The 15,237-nt window shown below is 37.1% G+C and overlaps 2 protein-coding genes and 1 long non-coding RNA gene across 6 annotated transcripts; 2 read left to right on the top strand and 1 right to left on the bottom strand.

Moving 5' to 3' along the window:
- Positions 1–1,143: 1,143 nt before the first annotated feature.
- acadm (acyl-CoA dehydrogenase medium chain) lies at positions 1,144–5,513 on the top strand. Of its 2 annotated transcripts, XM_052549666.1 has the most exons (13): positions 1,144–1,194; positions 1,494–1,677; positions 2,185–2,296; positions 2,385–2,482; positions 2,577–2,646; positions 3,588–3,688; positions 3,795–3,875; positions 3,982–4,112; positions 4,188–4,296; positions 4,413–4,553; positions 4,631–4,726; positions 4,823–5,071; positions 5,156–5,513. In XM_052549666.1, the coding sequence occupies exons 2-13, from the start codon at positions 1,663–1,665 to the stop codon at positions 5,225–5,227; spliced, it is 1,275 nt and encodes a 424-aa protein (XP_052405626.1). In that variant the 5' UTR covers positions 1,144–1,194; positions 1,494–1,662; the 3' UTR covers positions 5,228–5,513. The 2 variants fall into 2 exon arrangements, with proteins under 2 accessions (XP_052405626.1, XP_052405624.1); XM_052549664.1 differs by lacking the exon at positions 1,144–1,194 and having other exon boundaries at positions 1,273–1,677.
- Positions 5,514–8,084: 2,571 nt separating this feature from the next.
- Positions 8,085–9,575, bottom strand: LOC127951689 (uncharacterized). Its single transcript, XR_008152707.1, has 6 exons — positions 9,282–9,575; positions 9,005–9,181; positions 8,802–8,842; positions 8,671–8,731; positions 8,540–8,590; positions 8,085–8,468 (listed from the first exon to the last, which is right to left on the bottom strand). It is a non-coding gene; the product is annotated as an uncharacterized LOC127951689 (long non-coding RNA).
- Positions 9,576–9,611: 36 nt separating this feature from the next.
- Positions 9,612–13,690, top strand: rabggtb (Rab geranylgeranyltransferase subunit beta). 3 transcript variants are annotated; one of them, XM_052549709.1, is made up of 9 exons: positions 9,612–9,809; positions 10,485–10,592; positions 10,680–10,877; positions 10,994–11,099; positions 11,201–11,253; positions 11,339–11,449; positions 11,546–11,671; positions 12,534–12,683; positions 12,829–13,690. In XM_052549709.1, the coding sequence occupies exons 1-9, from the start codon at positions 9,747–9,749 to the stop codon at positions 12,967–12,969; spliced, it is 1,056 nt and encodes a 351-aa protein (XP_052405669.1). In that variant the 5' UTR covers positions 9,612–9,746; the 3' UTR covers positions 12,970–13,690. The 3 variants fall into 3 exon arrangements, with proteins under 3 accessions (XP_052405669.1, XP_052405670.1, XP_052405671.1); XM_052549710.1 differs by having other exon boundaries at positions 9,745–9,814; XM_052549711.1 differs by lacking the exon at positions 9,612–9,809 and adding an exon at positions 10,055–10,213.
- Positions 13,691–15,237: the final 1,547 nt, after the last annotated feature.

The following is a 15,237-nucleotide window of genomic DNA, read 5'->3' as shown; positions in this document are numbered from 1 at the left end:
TTCTCTCTCCCTTCTCTCTTGTGCTCTTCTCTCCTCTGACTCTCTGTAGTTTGATCTCCTCCCTGAGTAGCTCCACCAGCTTCCACTCACTCCTTCACTTGTTTCAGGACACTTGCAATCCTAAGGCAGACTAAATAAACCATGTCTGTTAACAACAACAGCACAATGAATTTAAGCAAAAAATGTGTGTATTACCTTGTTTACTTTGTATTTCTTAAGTCTTTCCCCAGCAGGCTCCTTTTCTCCAAAATAGTCCTAAACCTAGAGAAAATGAATACACTAATGGAAAAAATATATATGAAGACAGGTTTGCAATTTTAACATTAGAAAATATAACACAGCAGGACATGCATACAAAATACTGAAGTGCTAAAGTTTGGTTAAAACATGTGTAGACATTGTTTTAAAAAAATTTGGCTTTTAACACTTGTTTTGCAAGTGCAAGACAAAAAAAAAATTCAGCGGATTGACTTGCACAGTTTAATTGTTCACATCAAAACTAGCAATGTGCGCTAGAACAGTAAATAAAGTCAAATTTAAATTTGAATAAAACTACATTTTAAAATGTTTATTTTTTTGGCTTATTTGTATTATTAACATTATACATTATACTAATGTACATGATATAGCCTATATCGAATTTCTTAGTATTTGGTATTTTATTAAAAATCATGAGGTTTATTTTATAAATCCTACCTTTTACATCAGTAAGGATTTTTTAAATATGTTTTTAAATAACATTCGATGGGGTCTCGGATTTTTCAAGCCCTCTATAATAGGCAAGCTTATAAAGAAATATTTGTCAAGTTTATAAATAAATTCTTTAATTAATTTATAGCATTAATGAATAAGTATTACTTTCTTTAAATTAATTGCTCATTTCATTTCTATTTAGTGGGCTGTTTACCGGCAAAACAGAAAAGAACGTTGAAGCAAGCATTTTTTTTTAACCAAATAAAAATTTGTTCAGCAAAGATACGATTTTCTGTAATTTGACAAATGTTCTTCATCTTTTTGAAGTAAATATGGATATCCAGATGTATTTTGTATCATCTTCGACGTTGTATAATAAAAGTAGGTCAAAAGTCACTAGATCGACGGTTCTTTATCACGTGATAAAACAGAGGCCGATGATTGGTCAGTACTTCATTTTTTTCTGGGTGAACATTGTAAGGGCACTGAAGGATCTTAGAGGTAGGCACTTCTTTTCTATACAACCTGAAGTGAGGAATAGATGGTTAAATACTTAACCGTCTCGTAGGGATCCAGTTAAACTGTGTAGACTGATGTCAGAGCACTGTTGGCTAAATATTTATTTTATGTATGGTAGGAAAACATGTCTCTGGATTGTGTTTAATGTGGGAGTCCTGAGACAGTAGGACATGTTGTCCTAGAATGTAGAAAGTATAGGGGTGAAATTAAAGAACTTTATGTTAAACTGACAGAATTATGAGTTAGAGTTTTATTTCTATTTTATCTTTGCTTGTATACAGTGACAAACATCAACTGACCTCTGAAGCAGTTCTTCAGTTCTTCCATGATACAGAATTCAATTTAAATATTGACCTGTGGAGGGCAGTAATACGCCTAGACGTGTCTACACTGCCGGAAATATAAAGAAAAAGAAGAAGGATCTGCCCATCGTCTGTAAAAGAAATAACGATGATTTTTAATAAGGTAAGCACGTATTTCTGTTGATCTTATAGTTAAAAAGTTTTTATTTCGCACATACTTGCAATTTTATTAATCTCAAATTAATAGAATGCTAGCCTAGCGCGTGGAAAGCTGAAAATTAGCTGAAATTCCAACAGCTCTTCTACGCTTTCTTCTAGTGAGAAAATCATTGCATCTGGAATTAACTTATGCAGTTTTCCTTTTTGTGATGAATTAATTGGTGAAGTTAATTTCACTTTGACTTTTATAACCGTGTCTACAAACAACAGTGCTTCACATTATCTTGTCAGACTGTATGTAAATATATATAGTGTAACATACTCATTCTACATGCGATTTTATACAATTTAAATAAAATAAAAGGGATTAAGTGCAATAATGATGTAAATAGGTAGGTTTGTCTATTATTTGAATCATTTCCTTGTTAACTGTAGGGACATTCTGTTCACCTTTAAATAGTTAAAACTGTTGTGACAGTGCTTAAATGTGCATTTAATCATTGTCCAACAGGTTTTGAGGGCAGGTTTTCAGGCTGGACTTAGGTTTCAGAGTACTGGACCTCAAGCTAGCGCCAGAGCAGCTACTGCTGCGGTGAAAGAATCTCTTGGAGGCTTCAGCTTTGGTATGTTTTATCACCTCTGTTCACTGTGTAAAAAAAAAAACCAAGGCATTGTTAGATCAACCAAATACATTATTCCTCAATTTAACAGAACTAACTGACCAGCAGAAAGAGTTCCAGGAGGTGGCAAGAAAGTTTGCACGGGAGGAGATTGTCCCAGCTGCCCCGTCATATGACAGAAGTGGTGAAGTAGGTTTTTTTTAAATCCACGTGTCCACAATTTCCAATTTACATATCTTAGAATTGAGGGGAAAAAAGTAAACTCTTGATATGCTCTTTGCAGTATCCATTTCCTCTCATTAAGAGAGCATGGGAGTTGGGTCTAATGAATGGACATATTCCAGAAGAGTGTGGTAGGTAGACTGATGCCCAAAAATGATTATTCTGTCATCATTTCTTCACCTTCATGCAATTCTAAAACCTGTCTGACTTACTTTCTTTCATGGAGCGTAAAATGATACATTAGAATAATGTACTACTAATTCCTTGTTTCTATGCAATTATACCATAAAAGCACCATAACAGTATCATAAAAGTAGGCCACATGACTTTTACTTTACACAATCATATCTGAAACTATAAGAAAGCTTGAGAACAAACTGACATTTATGGTGTTAATAGATTAAATTAGACACAAAATCATACAAAACCCTTTTATGGTGTATTTTATGGCGTTGTAGAGCTTGGAACAGTCTAGTACCACATAGCAAGACCTTTAGACTGATGGCAGAAGCTCTGGACCCCATTGCACTTTTCATTGGCCGTCTGACTGACATTCACAATCAGCGTTTTTTTCTGTTCAGAGTCATGTTTAGTTGATGTCCCTAGAATACAATACCGGCATGCAACCAAACATTAATCAAGAATGTCGTCTTCAGTGGTCAAGAGACTATGCTTTGAACTCCACATCCAGGTTTTAATTCCTCCTGACAAGCGCTCACTGTCATAGTTGTAAACACATGTGAGGCGGTTCGACCTCAAGGCTTTGTTTCCAGATGGGCTGTCAAAGGATGAGACTCACACATCTCCCGGAAGTCCTGTAGAATCAAACAATCAGAAGACAACTTCAAAATTCCCAAAGTGTTTGCTATTTTGTGTGCCTAATGCATCAGATGCTCAACCAACAGTAAATAGGTGTATTCAAATGCTTTTCATTGTAGTGAAAAGCGTACCCAAGATACACTTCACAAATGTACATTTTGTGTTTACTGGATGAAAGTAAGTCTTAAGAGTTTGGTACAACATGAAGACAACAATTCCTTTAATTCTGACCATGTTGTATTTTATGTTTTAGGTGGAATGGGTCTGGGCATATTTGATGCCTGTCTCATCACAGAAGAACTGGCCTTTGGCTGCACTGGGGTACAGACAGCCATTGAGGCAAACTCTCTGGGAGTAAGTGCAGTTTTATGAAAGTGTGCATCATTTCATATTTAAATGAAATGGGAATTTGTGCATGCTTGGATTTATTGTTGTAATTTTTTTTATTTTTTCCATGCAGCAAATGCCCGTCATTATTGCTGGTAATGATGCCCAGAAGAAGAAATATTTGGGCAGAATGACAGAAGAACCACTAATGTGTGTAAGTGTGTCATTGTTTTTCCCATCATTAATATTTTAGTATTTATGAAGCATTTCCTTTAGCAGTACATAGACATCCACATGTGCTTATCAAAATGTGTCGACAGGCGTACTGTGTGACCGAGCCGGGAGCAGGCTCTGATGTGGCTGGGATAAAGACCCGGGCTGTTAAGAAAGGAGACGAGTATGTGATCAATGGTCAGAAAATGTGGATCACCAATGGAGGAAAAGCCAACTGGTAGGTAAACCACTTATTCCGTTACGCATAACTGTGTTTTGGATCTATTACAAATCCTTCTGTTTGCATTTATAGGTACTTCCTGCTGGCCCGCACAGATCCTGATCCCAAATCCTCTGCTAGCAGGGCTTTCACAGGCTTCATTGTTGAAGCTGACACCCCAGGAGTCCAGCCTGGCAGAAAGGTACAAGCTGCTGACAACTGCAGTCTGATGCACTCAGATAATACTTGTACACTTACATTAATTACACTACGAGATTCTGCACAGTTAGCTTATGTCTACATTCTTTTGTCCAACAGGAACTGAACATGGGCCAGAGATGCTCAGACACCAGGGGCATCACGTTTGAGGATGTAAGAATCCCGAAGGAGAATGTTTTGATTGGAGAAGGAGCTGGCTTCAAGATTGCCATGGGTGCATTCGACAAGACTAGACCACCTGTAAGTGCTCTTTTGCAGTTATTATTGCTAACAAATTCTCCATGCTATTTTATAAATAATCTCTTGATGTTTTTCAGGTGGCTGCAGGTGCCACAGGACTTGCACAGAGAGCACTGGAAGAGGCCACGAAGTATGCTTTGGAAAGAAAGACTTTTGGCAAGTTTATTGCAGAGGTAGGTGTCTATTTCAATGGACACATTTTAAAACCCAATCTGGTAACATGAGGTTAATAAGACCGTAATCGGACTGTGTTTGTTTTCTGACCCCAGCACCAGGCTGTGTCATTCCTTCTGGCTGAAATGGCCATGAAAGTTGAGCTTGCCAGAATGGCCTATCAGAGAGCAGCCTGGGAAGTGGATCAGGGCCGCAGGAACACCTACTACGCCTCGATCGCTAAGGCCTTTGCTGGAGACATTGCTAACCAGTGTGCCTCTGATGCCGTCCAGATCTTTGGTGGGAATGGTTTCAATAGTGAATATCCTGTGGAGAAGCTGATGAGAGACGCTAAGATTTACCAGGTAAGGATTGTAGACCCAACCTGGTTTATTTGAATTGATAAAGATCCTTTAATGTGACTAATGTCCTAATGTCTGCATCCACAGATTTATGAAGGGACTGCACAAATACAGAGGCTCATCATCTCAAGAGAACACCTTGGAAAATTCAAACAATGAACATGTAAACCCAGGACTTCCATGCCTTAAAAAAACAGTGTCTTTTTTACATGACAATGTGTTTTTTTTTTTTTGATCAATAGTTCTCAGGATTGTATCTCACAGATTGTAAATTGCCTACACTAGTCTCCAGATGCATTATGTCTTATCAGCATGACTTGCCGTCTTTGTGTTTAACAAAGTTGCTTAAATCTGAACAAAGTAACATCGTTACACAGCTCTTCCTCAGATTCTTTTTGTAAATGATTATGTCCTCAAAGCAAAAATAAATAATCTCCTTTAAAAACACTTGTAATTTTATTGCCCAAATATCTATACCAACCTGTTAATTAATATCAATTACCCTATAAAATGCAATGTTTAGCTTTGGCATACATTTTGAGTGTAACCCTGCGAGTGCGACTTACTGATTTCCACCAGAAACTTTATTTGGACCTACACCATGTTGGGTAGACACAAGTGCTTATTTTATTGTAATCACTTTCTATTTTTTACACTGATTATGTTAACTGCATTTAAGCTCAACCATTCAACTCAATTACCAAATTTATGGAAAAATAATTGACAAACAAATATTAATATTTAATTTATAATATGTTTTTTGGTAACCAAACCAACATTTGGTCCCAAACTACAGTAGTTTACTGAGTGAGGGCTTTAATTTGGAAAAAATAATAATTTGTATAATACTGATGGATTTTTATTTAATTTTATGTTCATATACTGAAAAACAAATCACACAAATCATGATTTTAAATTGTATTTAAAATGTCGCAAATTTCAAACTAATTTAGCATTATATATAATTAGTCAACTCCGTACTGCAAGCCCTATGATGGATGGCCTGAAGATAACTACCGTACAGTAGAAGAACATGTTCAATTTGAATGGACTATTCCATTAATACTGATATATATATTTTCAGATTATACTTTTTAAAAGACAATTTCTTAACTTCTGAAATAACTATTTGATGACCTGATTGAACCGAAACCTGGAAAAATTTTAAAGTTGCTGATTCTAAGTTTGAAAAATTTCAGATAACCTTTCAGATAAACTTCAGAGTTCAGATAAACAACAATTTTACAATTTCGTCGTCACAGAGAAGAGCGGGGGGCTGTTCCATAAACCAAGATTAGAGTATAAGCCAGGTTTATTTCGGTTAGTCAGGCTTATTTTTGGTAGATTCGGTTTCATAAATCAAACTTAAAAAAGTTCAAACTCAGTTCCCCAGGCAACTTATGCTGGCAAATTAACCTGGTCCGGGGCAGGCTAACTGTCAGGCTAAGTCTGAGTTCAGATTTAACGAGCATACCATTTATACTCAACTGCTGGTATTTCGATGTCATTTTATTTTACTTAACCACTATTAATATTTTTTTTAAAAATATAAATAAATAAATAAGGAAATGTACTTTACTAATAAATGTAAGAAATTATAAGGTATAAATACACTAAGAAATGTTCAAAACTTGTGTGTTTAATTGGTGAGTTTGGTAATTAATTAAAAGTATATAAATAGGGAGCTGAACTCGTCTCCAAACTTAATCATGGCATGTCCTTTAATAGAAGAGGTGGTGGATGAGGGAGCTATAGTCTTGCGGAGGGCATTTCAAAGAGAGAGAACTTTCAGAGATAGGTCAGACCCATTGGCTTTTAATGACAGCTACCTGTATGAGCGATATAGGTTCTCAAGAGATGGGATTGCATATATTTGTAGATTACTAAGCCCATACATTGCAAATAATACACGCCGCAACAGAGCGCTCACAGTCCCACAGATGGTGTGCATTGCACTTTGCTTTTTTGCCAGTGGAACATTTTTGTACACAGTTGGAGATGCAGAGAATATCAGCAAAGCATCAGTTTGCCGCTCTGTACGAACTGTGTACCTTTCTTTAAAAAGACTACTCAATGTGTTCATCACATTCCCTGGCCACAAAGCTATTCATACCGTTAAACATGCCTTTTATGGAATAGCTGGTAAGTTCAAATAACTATAAAACATGGAAATATTTCTTGACTGTTGATTTTACATGGGAAAATTTAAAAAAATAATTTTCCTAGGTTTCCCAAATGTTATCGGTGCATTGGACTGCACCCATGTGCGTATTAAGTGTCCGTCTGGTCCACATGAAGCGGACTTTGTGAATAGGAGATCAGTACACCGCATCAATGTACAGGTACGGTCCCACTGAGATGATATTGAAGGCTATGCTCTAGCACTGAGTGTTCTGTACTAAGCTGGGCACCAGTGTTTAGTTCATTGCAATTAAAATGTAGTGACCTACAGGTTTAAATTTATTTTAGATGATTAGTGATGCAGATTGCATCATCACAAATGTAGAGGCCAAATGGCCAGGCTCTGTGCATGACTCCAGAATCTTTAGAGCCTCATCTCTCTACCAGCAACTAGCAAGAGGTATGCTAGTAATCACTTAAAATCGCAAAAAGTCTTAGAAAAAGAAAAAAAAAAAAACATTATATATCTATATATTCATTCTGTCTATGCAGGAGAATTCTCAGGAGTTTTGCTGGGAGACAAGGGATACCCATGCCTGCCTTACCTCTTGACTCCCTATCAGGAGCCCCAGACAGAGGCACAGCACCACTACAACATTGCCCATGCACACACAAGAGGTCGTATAGAGATGGCATTTGGGCTGATAAAGTCAAGGTTTCAGTGCCTGAAGCACCTCAGAGTGACTCCACCTAGGGCATGTGACATTGTAGTTGCTTGTGTAGTGCTCCATGACATTGCTTGTCTGAGGAGAGAGAGGCAACCAAGGATTGCTGAAGAGGAAGACTGGGGCAATGAGGCAGTATTGGAAGAAAACGAAACCGGCAGACTTATACGAGACACATATGCAAATAATTATTTTGCTTAATATGATCTAAACCATGTGTAGCCTTTAAAATGTTCCACTGGCCCCTCAACTTTCTCCTTAGTTGAACAAACACACAGAAGTCAAAGTATATAATGTGATTTGTCTTTATTCAGATTGAATCTGCCTGTTAGGGGTGAAAACACACAAATAAATGTTGTGGAAAGTGATCAAAAAGGGCTTTTTTTTTCTTTTCCTTTTTTAAAAATGGTAGTTCTACTTGCATTTTTCTGTAGCTGTTGAATTTCCAGCTCCAACTTCCTCATCTTCAGTTTTTTATACTGGATGTCGATATCAATCACTTCCATTTGTTTAAGGAGGTAGCGTTTATACACTCCTTTTATGTTTTCTGGGTTCTGTAGCAACATAGATTTAAGTTATTTCATTGAATACTCTTGTCACATTGTTTTCATTTCTTAATACTCACTTTGTCACATGTTGTCCCAGACTGAGAGGGCTCTAGAACAGTGTCAGCATCCTGAAAACACATTATGATCATTTTATCACACAAGTACACTTTTTATATTCAATAAAGTATCACATGGAACCTGTGACTACCTCAGGCCTCCTTGAACATACAGACAGTCTCCTCATCCTCCTCAACTCCCATCACTTCTCCCTGTGACCACGGATTAAACTCAGTTAAAATCATTAGCTTACATGTCTTATTGAAAAGGTCTCATACTCACAGGCAACATGATGTCTGGTGGATCCATACAGCATACAGAATCTTGATAGAAAAAAAATATATTTTTTTTACCAAAATGCACCATTACAGTAGCACAAGTACTTCTACGTGACATTACTGCTATGATGTACTTAGGTTTACAATGCCTAAGGAAGGAGGAAATCAGTTAGTCAGGAAGGAATAATGCTAATAAAACACACACACCTTTTATATACTCACTACTTATACTACGTGATATAATTTTAGATGATGTCCCCCCCTCTATTCCCTCAAGGACGGGCCTCCCTTTATTAATTTCCAAAGCCAGCTCCTCTGCAGGAGTGAAGCTGGCTGGTGGTGGCCCTCCCCCAGTGCCAGCAACCTCAGTCTTCTTTTTGGTCGCTGCAATTAAAAAAAAAATACATAAAAAAAAAAAACCCTGAATAGTTGTAACTTCAAGCTGGCATTGATTACATATATACATCCCATTAGATTTACTTACCATTCTGAACTATATTTTTATATTTTATTTTCACCTGCTGCCAGGTTCTTTTTGCTTCACTTAAGTTGCTGCTGCATGAAAGCAATTAACATTACTGTTATTCACACACAAACTTTGCAATGTATTGTGACACACATTCAATGTTGATAAATTATTTTAAATAGCTTACACCGCTACTTACGCATTGAGAAGATCAGCAATTTCCTGCCAACCTTTCTCTCTTGCTTTATTTATTGCCGCTGTATTGCCTTTTTTGGTGATGACATCTTTAAATTCTTCATATGTTTCCAATAGCAAACGCTGTTCCGTTGCCGTGAACATCGCTGCTCTATCTTTTCCTTTTGTTGCCATGGTAGCCCACAGTAAATCGATTGACCCATGCTCGACTTTTCAGGACTTTTAAACAATGGCGTGCACGCGCAATTATCTAGACTATTTAAACCTGACTCAAATTAGTAAAATCACATGATCCTCAACTTACTGTTATGGAACCAATTTAAGCGCGGATGTTTAGCTCGGCTCATTCAAGTCAGGTTTTGGACTTTAATCCCCGCTTTTCTAAGCTGCTTTTATGGAACAGCCCCCGGGAATACAAAGAACGTTAACAGAGTTGTTTGTTTGTTTTGCTTACTAAAAATACTTTAATAAATCAAAACAGGCGTAAAATACGTGGAACCTTTTAATAAAACGTAAATTCGACCACACTTATTATTGGGCAAGTGTGTTTAAGAAAAGTTTTTCATGGGACAATGTACCGATGTTTAGATGCGATTTGCAGAATCATCTTTAGCTTTCTATTATGTGTAATAACGTCGACGTTAAATGAGTTTTGTCCTTTACTGGCACCCGTAGAAATGACATGTGATGATGTAATATGTGTGTGACTGGTGGAGTCAGCCTGTAGTTCTCTATCTTGCTTCTCCGTCAGGATGGTAATGTAAAACACACTACTTTTCTTTTATGGTAAACGTAATTAATAGTGTATGATGTCGTGTTCAACTCATAATGAAAGAGCATGCGGTTTACTGCGAATGTGAAGAAAATTAGCGCACACTAAAAGATGAGAACAAGAGCAGCAGAAACATGTCATGTCATCCGCCCAGTCGGCTCAGCACAATTTATAGTCTGGGTTCAAATGAATGCGTCAAACTGTAGTTTTTGAACTTATTGGCAGAAAGTGATGGCCACAACTTTATTTTGCAGGGGACCCAGGTTAAAGACGTGATCATTAAACCTGATGCTCCAAACACGCTCCTCTTAGACAAGCATGCAGACTATATTGCAGCCTATGGCTCCAAGAAGGATGACTATGTAAGTTGATGGCTTACAAAAATGCAAAAAAAAAAAAAAGGTTTTCCTTCAAAAAGTAATAAATATATTGTGCACCATCTCCTGCAGGAGTACACGCTGTCAGAGTACTTAAGAATGAGTGGCATCTATTGGGGTCTGACAGTGATGGACCTGATGGGTCAGCTGTCTCGAATGAATTGCGAGGAGATCATAGAGTTCATCAAGTCCTGCCAGCATGACTGTGGAGGCATCAGCGCCAGCATCGGCCACGACCCTCATCTCCTCTACACCCTCAGTGCTGTACAGGTCAGCAGGAATCTGCTAAATCTAGAAGGCAATCATAATAATGAATTAATGATTGGTTCTAGAAATTACTACACAAAAGTGGGAATCCATGAAAAGATGTGTGTTACTTCCTTTAGATCCTGTCGTTGTATGATAGCATTAATGTAATTGATGTGGACAAAGTGGTGGACTATGTTAAAGGACTGCAGCAGGAGGATGGCTCGTTCGCAGGAGACAAATGGGGTGCATTCATTCATTCATTAATTTATTAATTCATTACTGGAATAAACAATTTTAAGTATTATATGTAAATAAATATAAATGCTCACTTTTTTCATTAACAGGAGAAATAGATACACGGTTTTCCTTTTGTGCGGTTGCGACGTTGGCACTACTGGTCTGAATTCTTTTGTATTCAATTATTATATTTAACTGCATTTTTAAGTGTTTCTTGCAGCTTTTCAAGGTTTTTTTCTGTGCAGGGCAAGTTGGATGAGATCAATGTGGACAAGGCCGTTGAGTTTGTGCTGTCCTGTATGAACTTTGATGGTGGGTTTGGTTGTAGGCCTGATTCAGAGTCCCATGCTGGTCAGGTGAGTTGTCTGAGGTATTTCATGCCCACCTTGACTTTAAACCATTTTAGTGTATTCATGCATTGTAATCATATGTTCTTCTCATCCTGTCTCTAGATTTACTGCTGCACGGGTTTCTTGTCTATCACCGGTAGGCTTCATCAAGTAAATGCGGATCTGTTGGGTTGGTGGCTCTGTGAAAGACAGTTACCATCAGGAGGCTTAAATGGGAGACCAGAGAAGGTAAGATGTACTTTAGACTGACGATGCTTTTCATACTTGTCTGGACCTTGACAGTGTAACTTACTTTGCAGTCAATGGGACAGTCTCAAGCCTCAACTAACACGGTCAATATAAACATTTTTTAAACGACCAAATATATTTACTTGCACATATTTCAGAATCGGAATATCAGATGTTTCATAATATATTGAGCATGTTTGTGAATATTTTGAATAAAACAGGAAAATCTAAATAAAAGCGATCCATGTGTCATACGGATCTATTGTGGCTAAGTTGTGTCACATGACAAGCATCGCAATGGAAACAATAAGGAAATATGATCTAAAATAACAGTCGCCTAAAAAAAACCTCACGCTGGGGGCTAAGCAAGAATATTTTAAACTTATGTATGAAAGAATTGAAAGGATAGTTCACCCAAAAATGAAAATTCTGTCATTAGTAATTCACCCTCATGTCATTCTAAACCCGTAAGTCTTTCGAATATCTTTGGAACACAAATTTTTCGATGAAATCCGAGAGCTTTCTGACCCTCCATAGACATCAACACAACTGAAACGTTCAAGGCCATGAAAGGTACTAAGTACTTGTTACGTCAGTTGTTCAACCATAATGTTATGAAGAATAATTTTTTGTGCAAAGAAAACACAATAAAAAAAATAGTAATTAAATATATAGATTCAATTAAAACTGTTTGGGAACCATAAAACATATTAAACCCAAATTAAAATTGACCATAAATAATAAGCACAAATGAAATTCAATTTATTTAATGTTTATAAAACTTAATTTTAGATTATATCATACATTCATTTATTACAAGCTGATTGACCAAACACAATGATGTTTTTTCCTCTGATTTCAGCTGCCTGATGTCTGCTATTCCTGGTGGGTTCTTGCCTCTTTGAAGATCATTGGCAGAATTCACTGGATTGACAAAGCAAAACTGCGCAGTTTTATTCTTGCTTGCCAGGATGAAGAGACTGGAGGCTTCGCTGACAGGCCCGGAGACATGGTAAGCTCTCTTTGGAGTTCGTCACACAAAAGTTTGCATATGCATAAATATTCTGCATGTTGTTTCTCTAGGTCTTTCCATTCTTTAAACAGAGCTTATCAGTCTCTGCAGTACATTCTTACCAGTGTTCTCTATTTCCATCCAGGTGGATCCTTTCCACACTCTGTTTGGTGTGGCTGGTCTGTCTTTGCTGGGAGATGAGCAGATCAAACCAGTGAACCCTGTGTTTTGCATGCCTGAGGATGTGCTTCAGAGAGCTGGCCTCCAACCAGACTTGCTGAGCTGAGTTGAAATTTTCCTGAGTTGAAACCCCTGCACAGCCAGCCGTTTCGAAACGGGCAAACCAGCAAAGCGTGGAAAGCTGTCATCTTCAACTAATGATCTGTGCGCCGTTTAGAGGGACCAAGAACTTTAGAAAGGCCCTTAACATTGTGTGCTTTTTATGGAAAATTGTTCTCATCATTGTGTAGGCACAGTATTAACATGCTTACTTTTGTTAGTGGGCTTTCTCTATATAAAGATCAACAAGGTTCAAAGAGGGATATCTGCTATTTACAGCTTTCACTGTGTATTATTTATTTATGAGTAATTCAGCAGGTCACTTTTTGGTGTCAACCAAAAGTGTTTATTCAATGAGGGGAGAGGTCGCTCACTCATCACTGATGGCTTTTCCAAAGCGAGTATATAAAACTAATACATTTACATGTCACATCAGACTTTGAGCACCATAAACGTGGATTTTATGCATGTGATTAAATTTGATGTCCACTTACTGTAGTTTGTTCACATCAATAGTCAAGGTTTTGTAGGTCCTCACATCTTTCAGGCATTTATTGTGCAACCATTTTAGTAAAAGTCACGTTTGCTTTGCAACTGCTGTTATATCTAAGGTTTGGGAGAGTTTTGCTTTTGTGGTATGAATTATTTCTCTCACTCTGGGATTGATGCCAGTGTGTGAAGATGTCTGTTGTTTGGGATCGAATAAATGTGACTTTAATATGAAAAAACTCAGTGTTGGATTATTCATTGTCAGGTGGGAAACTGTTGGAGTTCTCCACAAGGAATCAAGTGTTCATCACCCCTAGAGCATCTGACACTGATTATGATAAAACTTTGTTGGCCTGCTGTTACGTGATGTTCCTGAGTAGTGCTTGTACATTTCTTAGCTCGGTGTAGGTTAGAAATGTTTGTGTCATTAAAAAAAACAACCTTCAATTGAATTGATTACCAGTTTTAGTCAATCAAGCTTTGAATGTCGCAAATTATCTTATGAGGTTGTGTTTACTAAAAATCACTCTTTCACACTATGCTTTTAAATTTATATTCATATTGCTAGTTAAAAACAAAGCTGCAAAACTTTCAAGTATATGAGCACTGAGTTGGAAAAGTGAAGAGGCAATCAACTCGGAGTGTGTGAATTCATCAAGAGAGCAGCAATCTACAGACTACTGATAGATTTGCAGAAACAAACACGAGGGTTGTTAGGCTACGATGAAACCCCACTGGTTCTCATTACAAGCTGTTCAGAGTGTGGGAGATGTGCCACATGTCACCACAGTCTCCTGGCACTTATGTTTTTGTTAGATCACCTCACATGCACAGATACACACAACCTCTGTCTCTGTTAGTTTCATTAAGACATGATGGGTTTTATAACTAAATATGCCGTCACATTTATTTTAACTGTAAACTGAAAAGTTCTTTGGGAAATCTAATATTGTTCTTCTTGATTGCCAACCCTCTCTTTTGGAACCTTTATTTTTAAGAGTGTATAGTGGAAAATGTTTTTTTTTAGATTATTAAATGGTTTTTCACACTAAGAAAATTGGTTCTTTTAAGAACTGTTTAGTGAAAAGTTATTTAGGGAACCAAAATGCTGCTTCTATGGCTACGCCATCACTAAAAATTCCTTTTTTTGGAACCATTATTTTTAAAAGGGTAGGTAGAAAGCCCTTTTAAAAAAAGGTTGAGAATCACTGGTGTGTGACAGGGCTACAAAGATGTGTTTAAAAAGCATTAGCCAAGATTTCATCTGTTTGGTTTCTCTGCTGAGGAAAGTTTGCACTTCATGTAATTCACAGCTAATGTTTACTCACCTGTAAAATGTTTAGCTTGCATTTATATCTATGTGAGATTTACTTGATTGCGAGTTGTGAAATCAGTACAATCATTAGCTTTGTCTACACTGAATTTATTCTTATCTTCAAACATGCTTTATAAATTCATTTTATTAATCTGCTGTTCAAACCATTACAAAAAAAAAAAAAAAAAAACACCTGTAAGGCATGTGGAAAGGCATCCCATTAGCAGCAGCAGCATCTCTCTGACTAACACTTTGTTCAAGTTGGTAAAACAAGTACATATTTTCAAGAAAGAGCATCTGTGCTTCTTTTCCAAGCCTGGAAACATTTGCAGAATGGTATTGATGCCTCTATTGATGAACTGAATGTAGGGCATTATGTCTGGCCGTGCATGAAATGTGGATCAGACAGAAAGGAATTGAATCCCTTAGAGGATGATGGGTTTCATATAATAGTATACAGAAAGCTTTACA

This window comes from Carassius gibelio, chromosome B2 (assembly GCF_023724105.1).
Source record: "Carassius gibelio isolate Cgi1373 ecotype wild population from Czech Republic chromosome B2, carGib1.2-hapl.c, whole genome shotgun sequence".
In the NCBI taxonomy this organism is placed as follows: domain Eukaryota; kingdom Metazoa; phylum Chordata; class Actinopteri; order Cypriniformes; family Cyprinidae; genus Carassius; species Carassius gibelio.
Note: the sequence above shows the minus strand (reverse complement) of the source record. Positions and strands in the feature narration are given on the sequence as shown.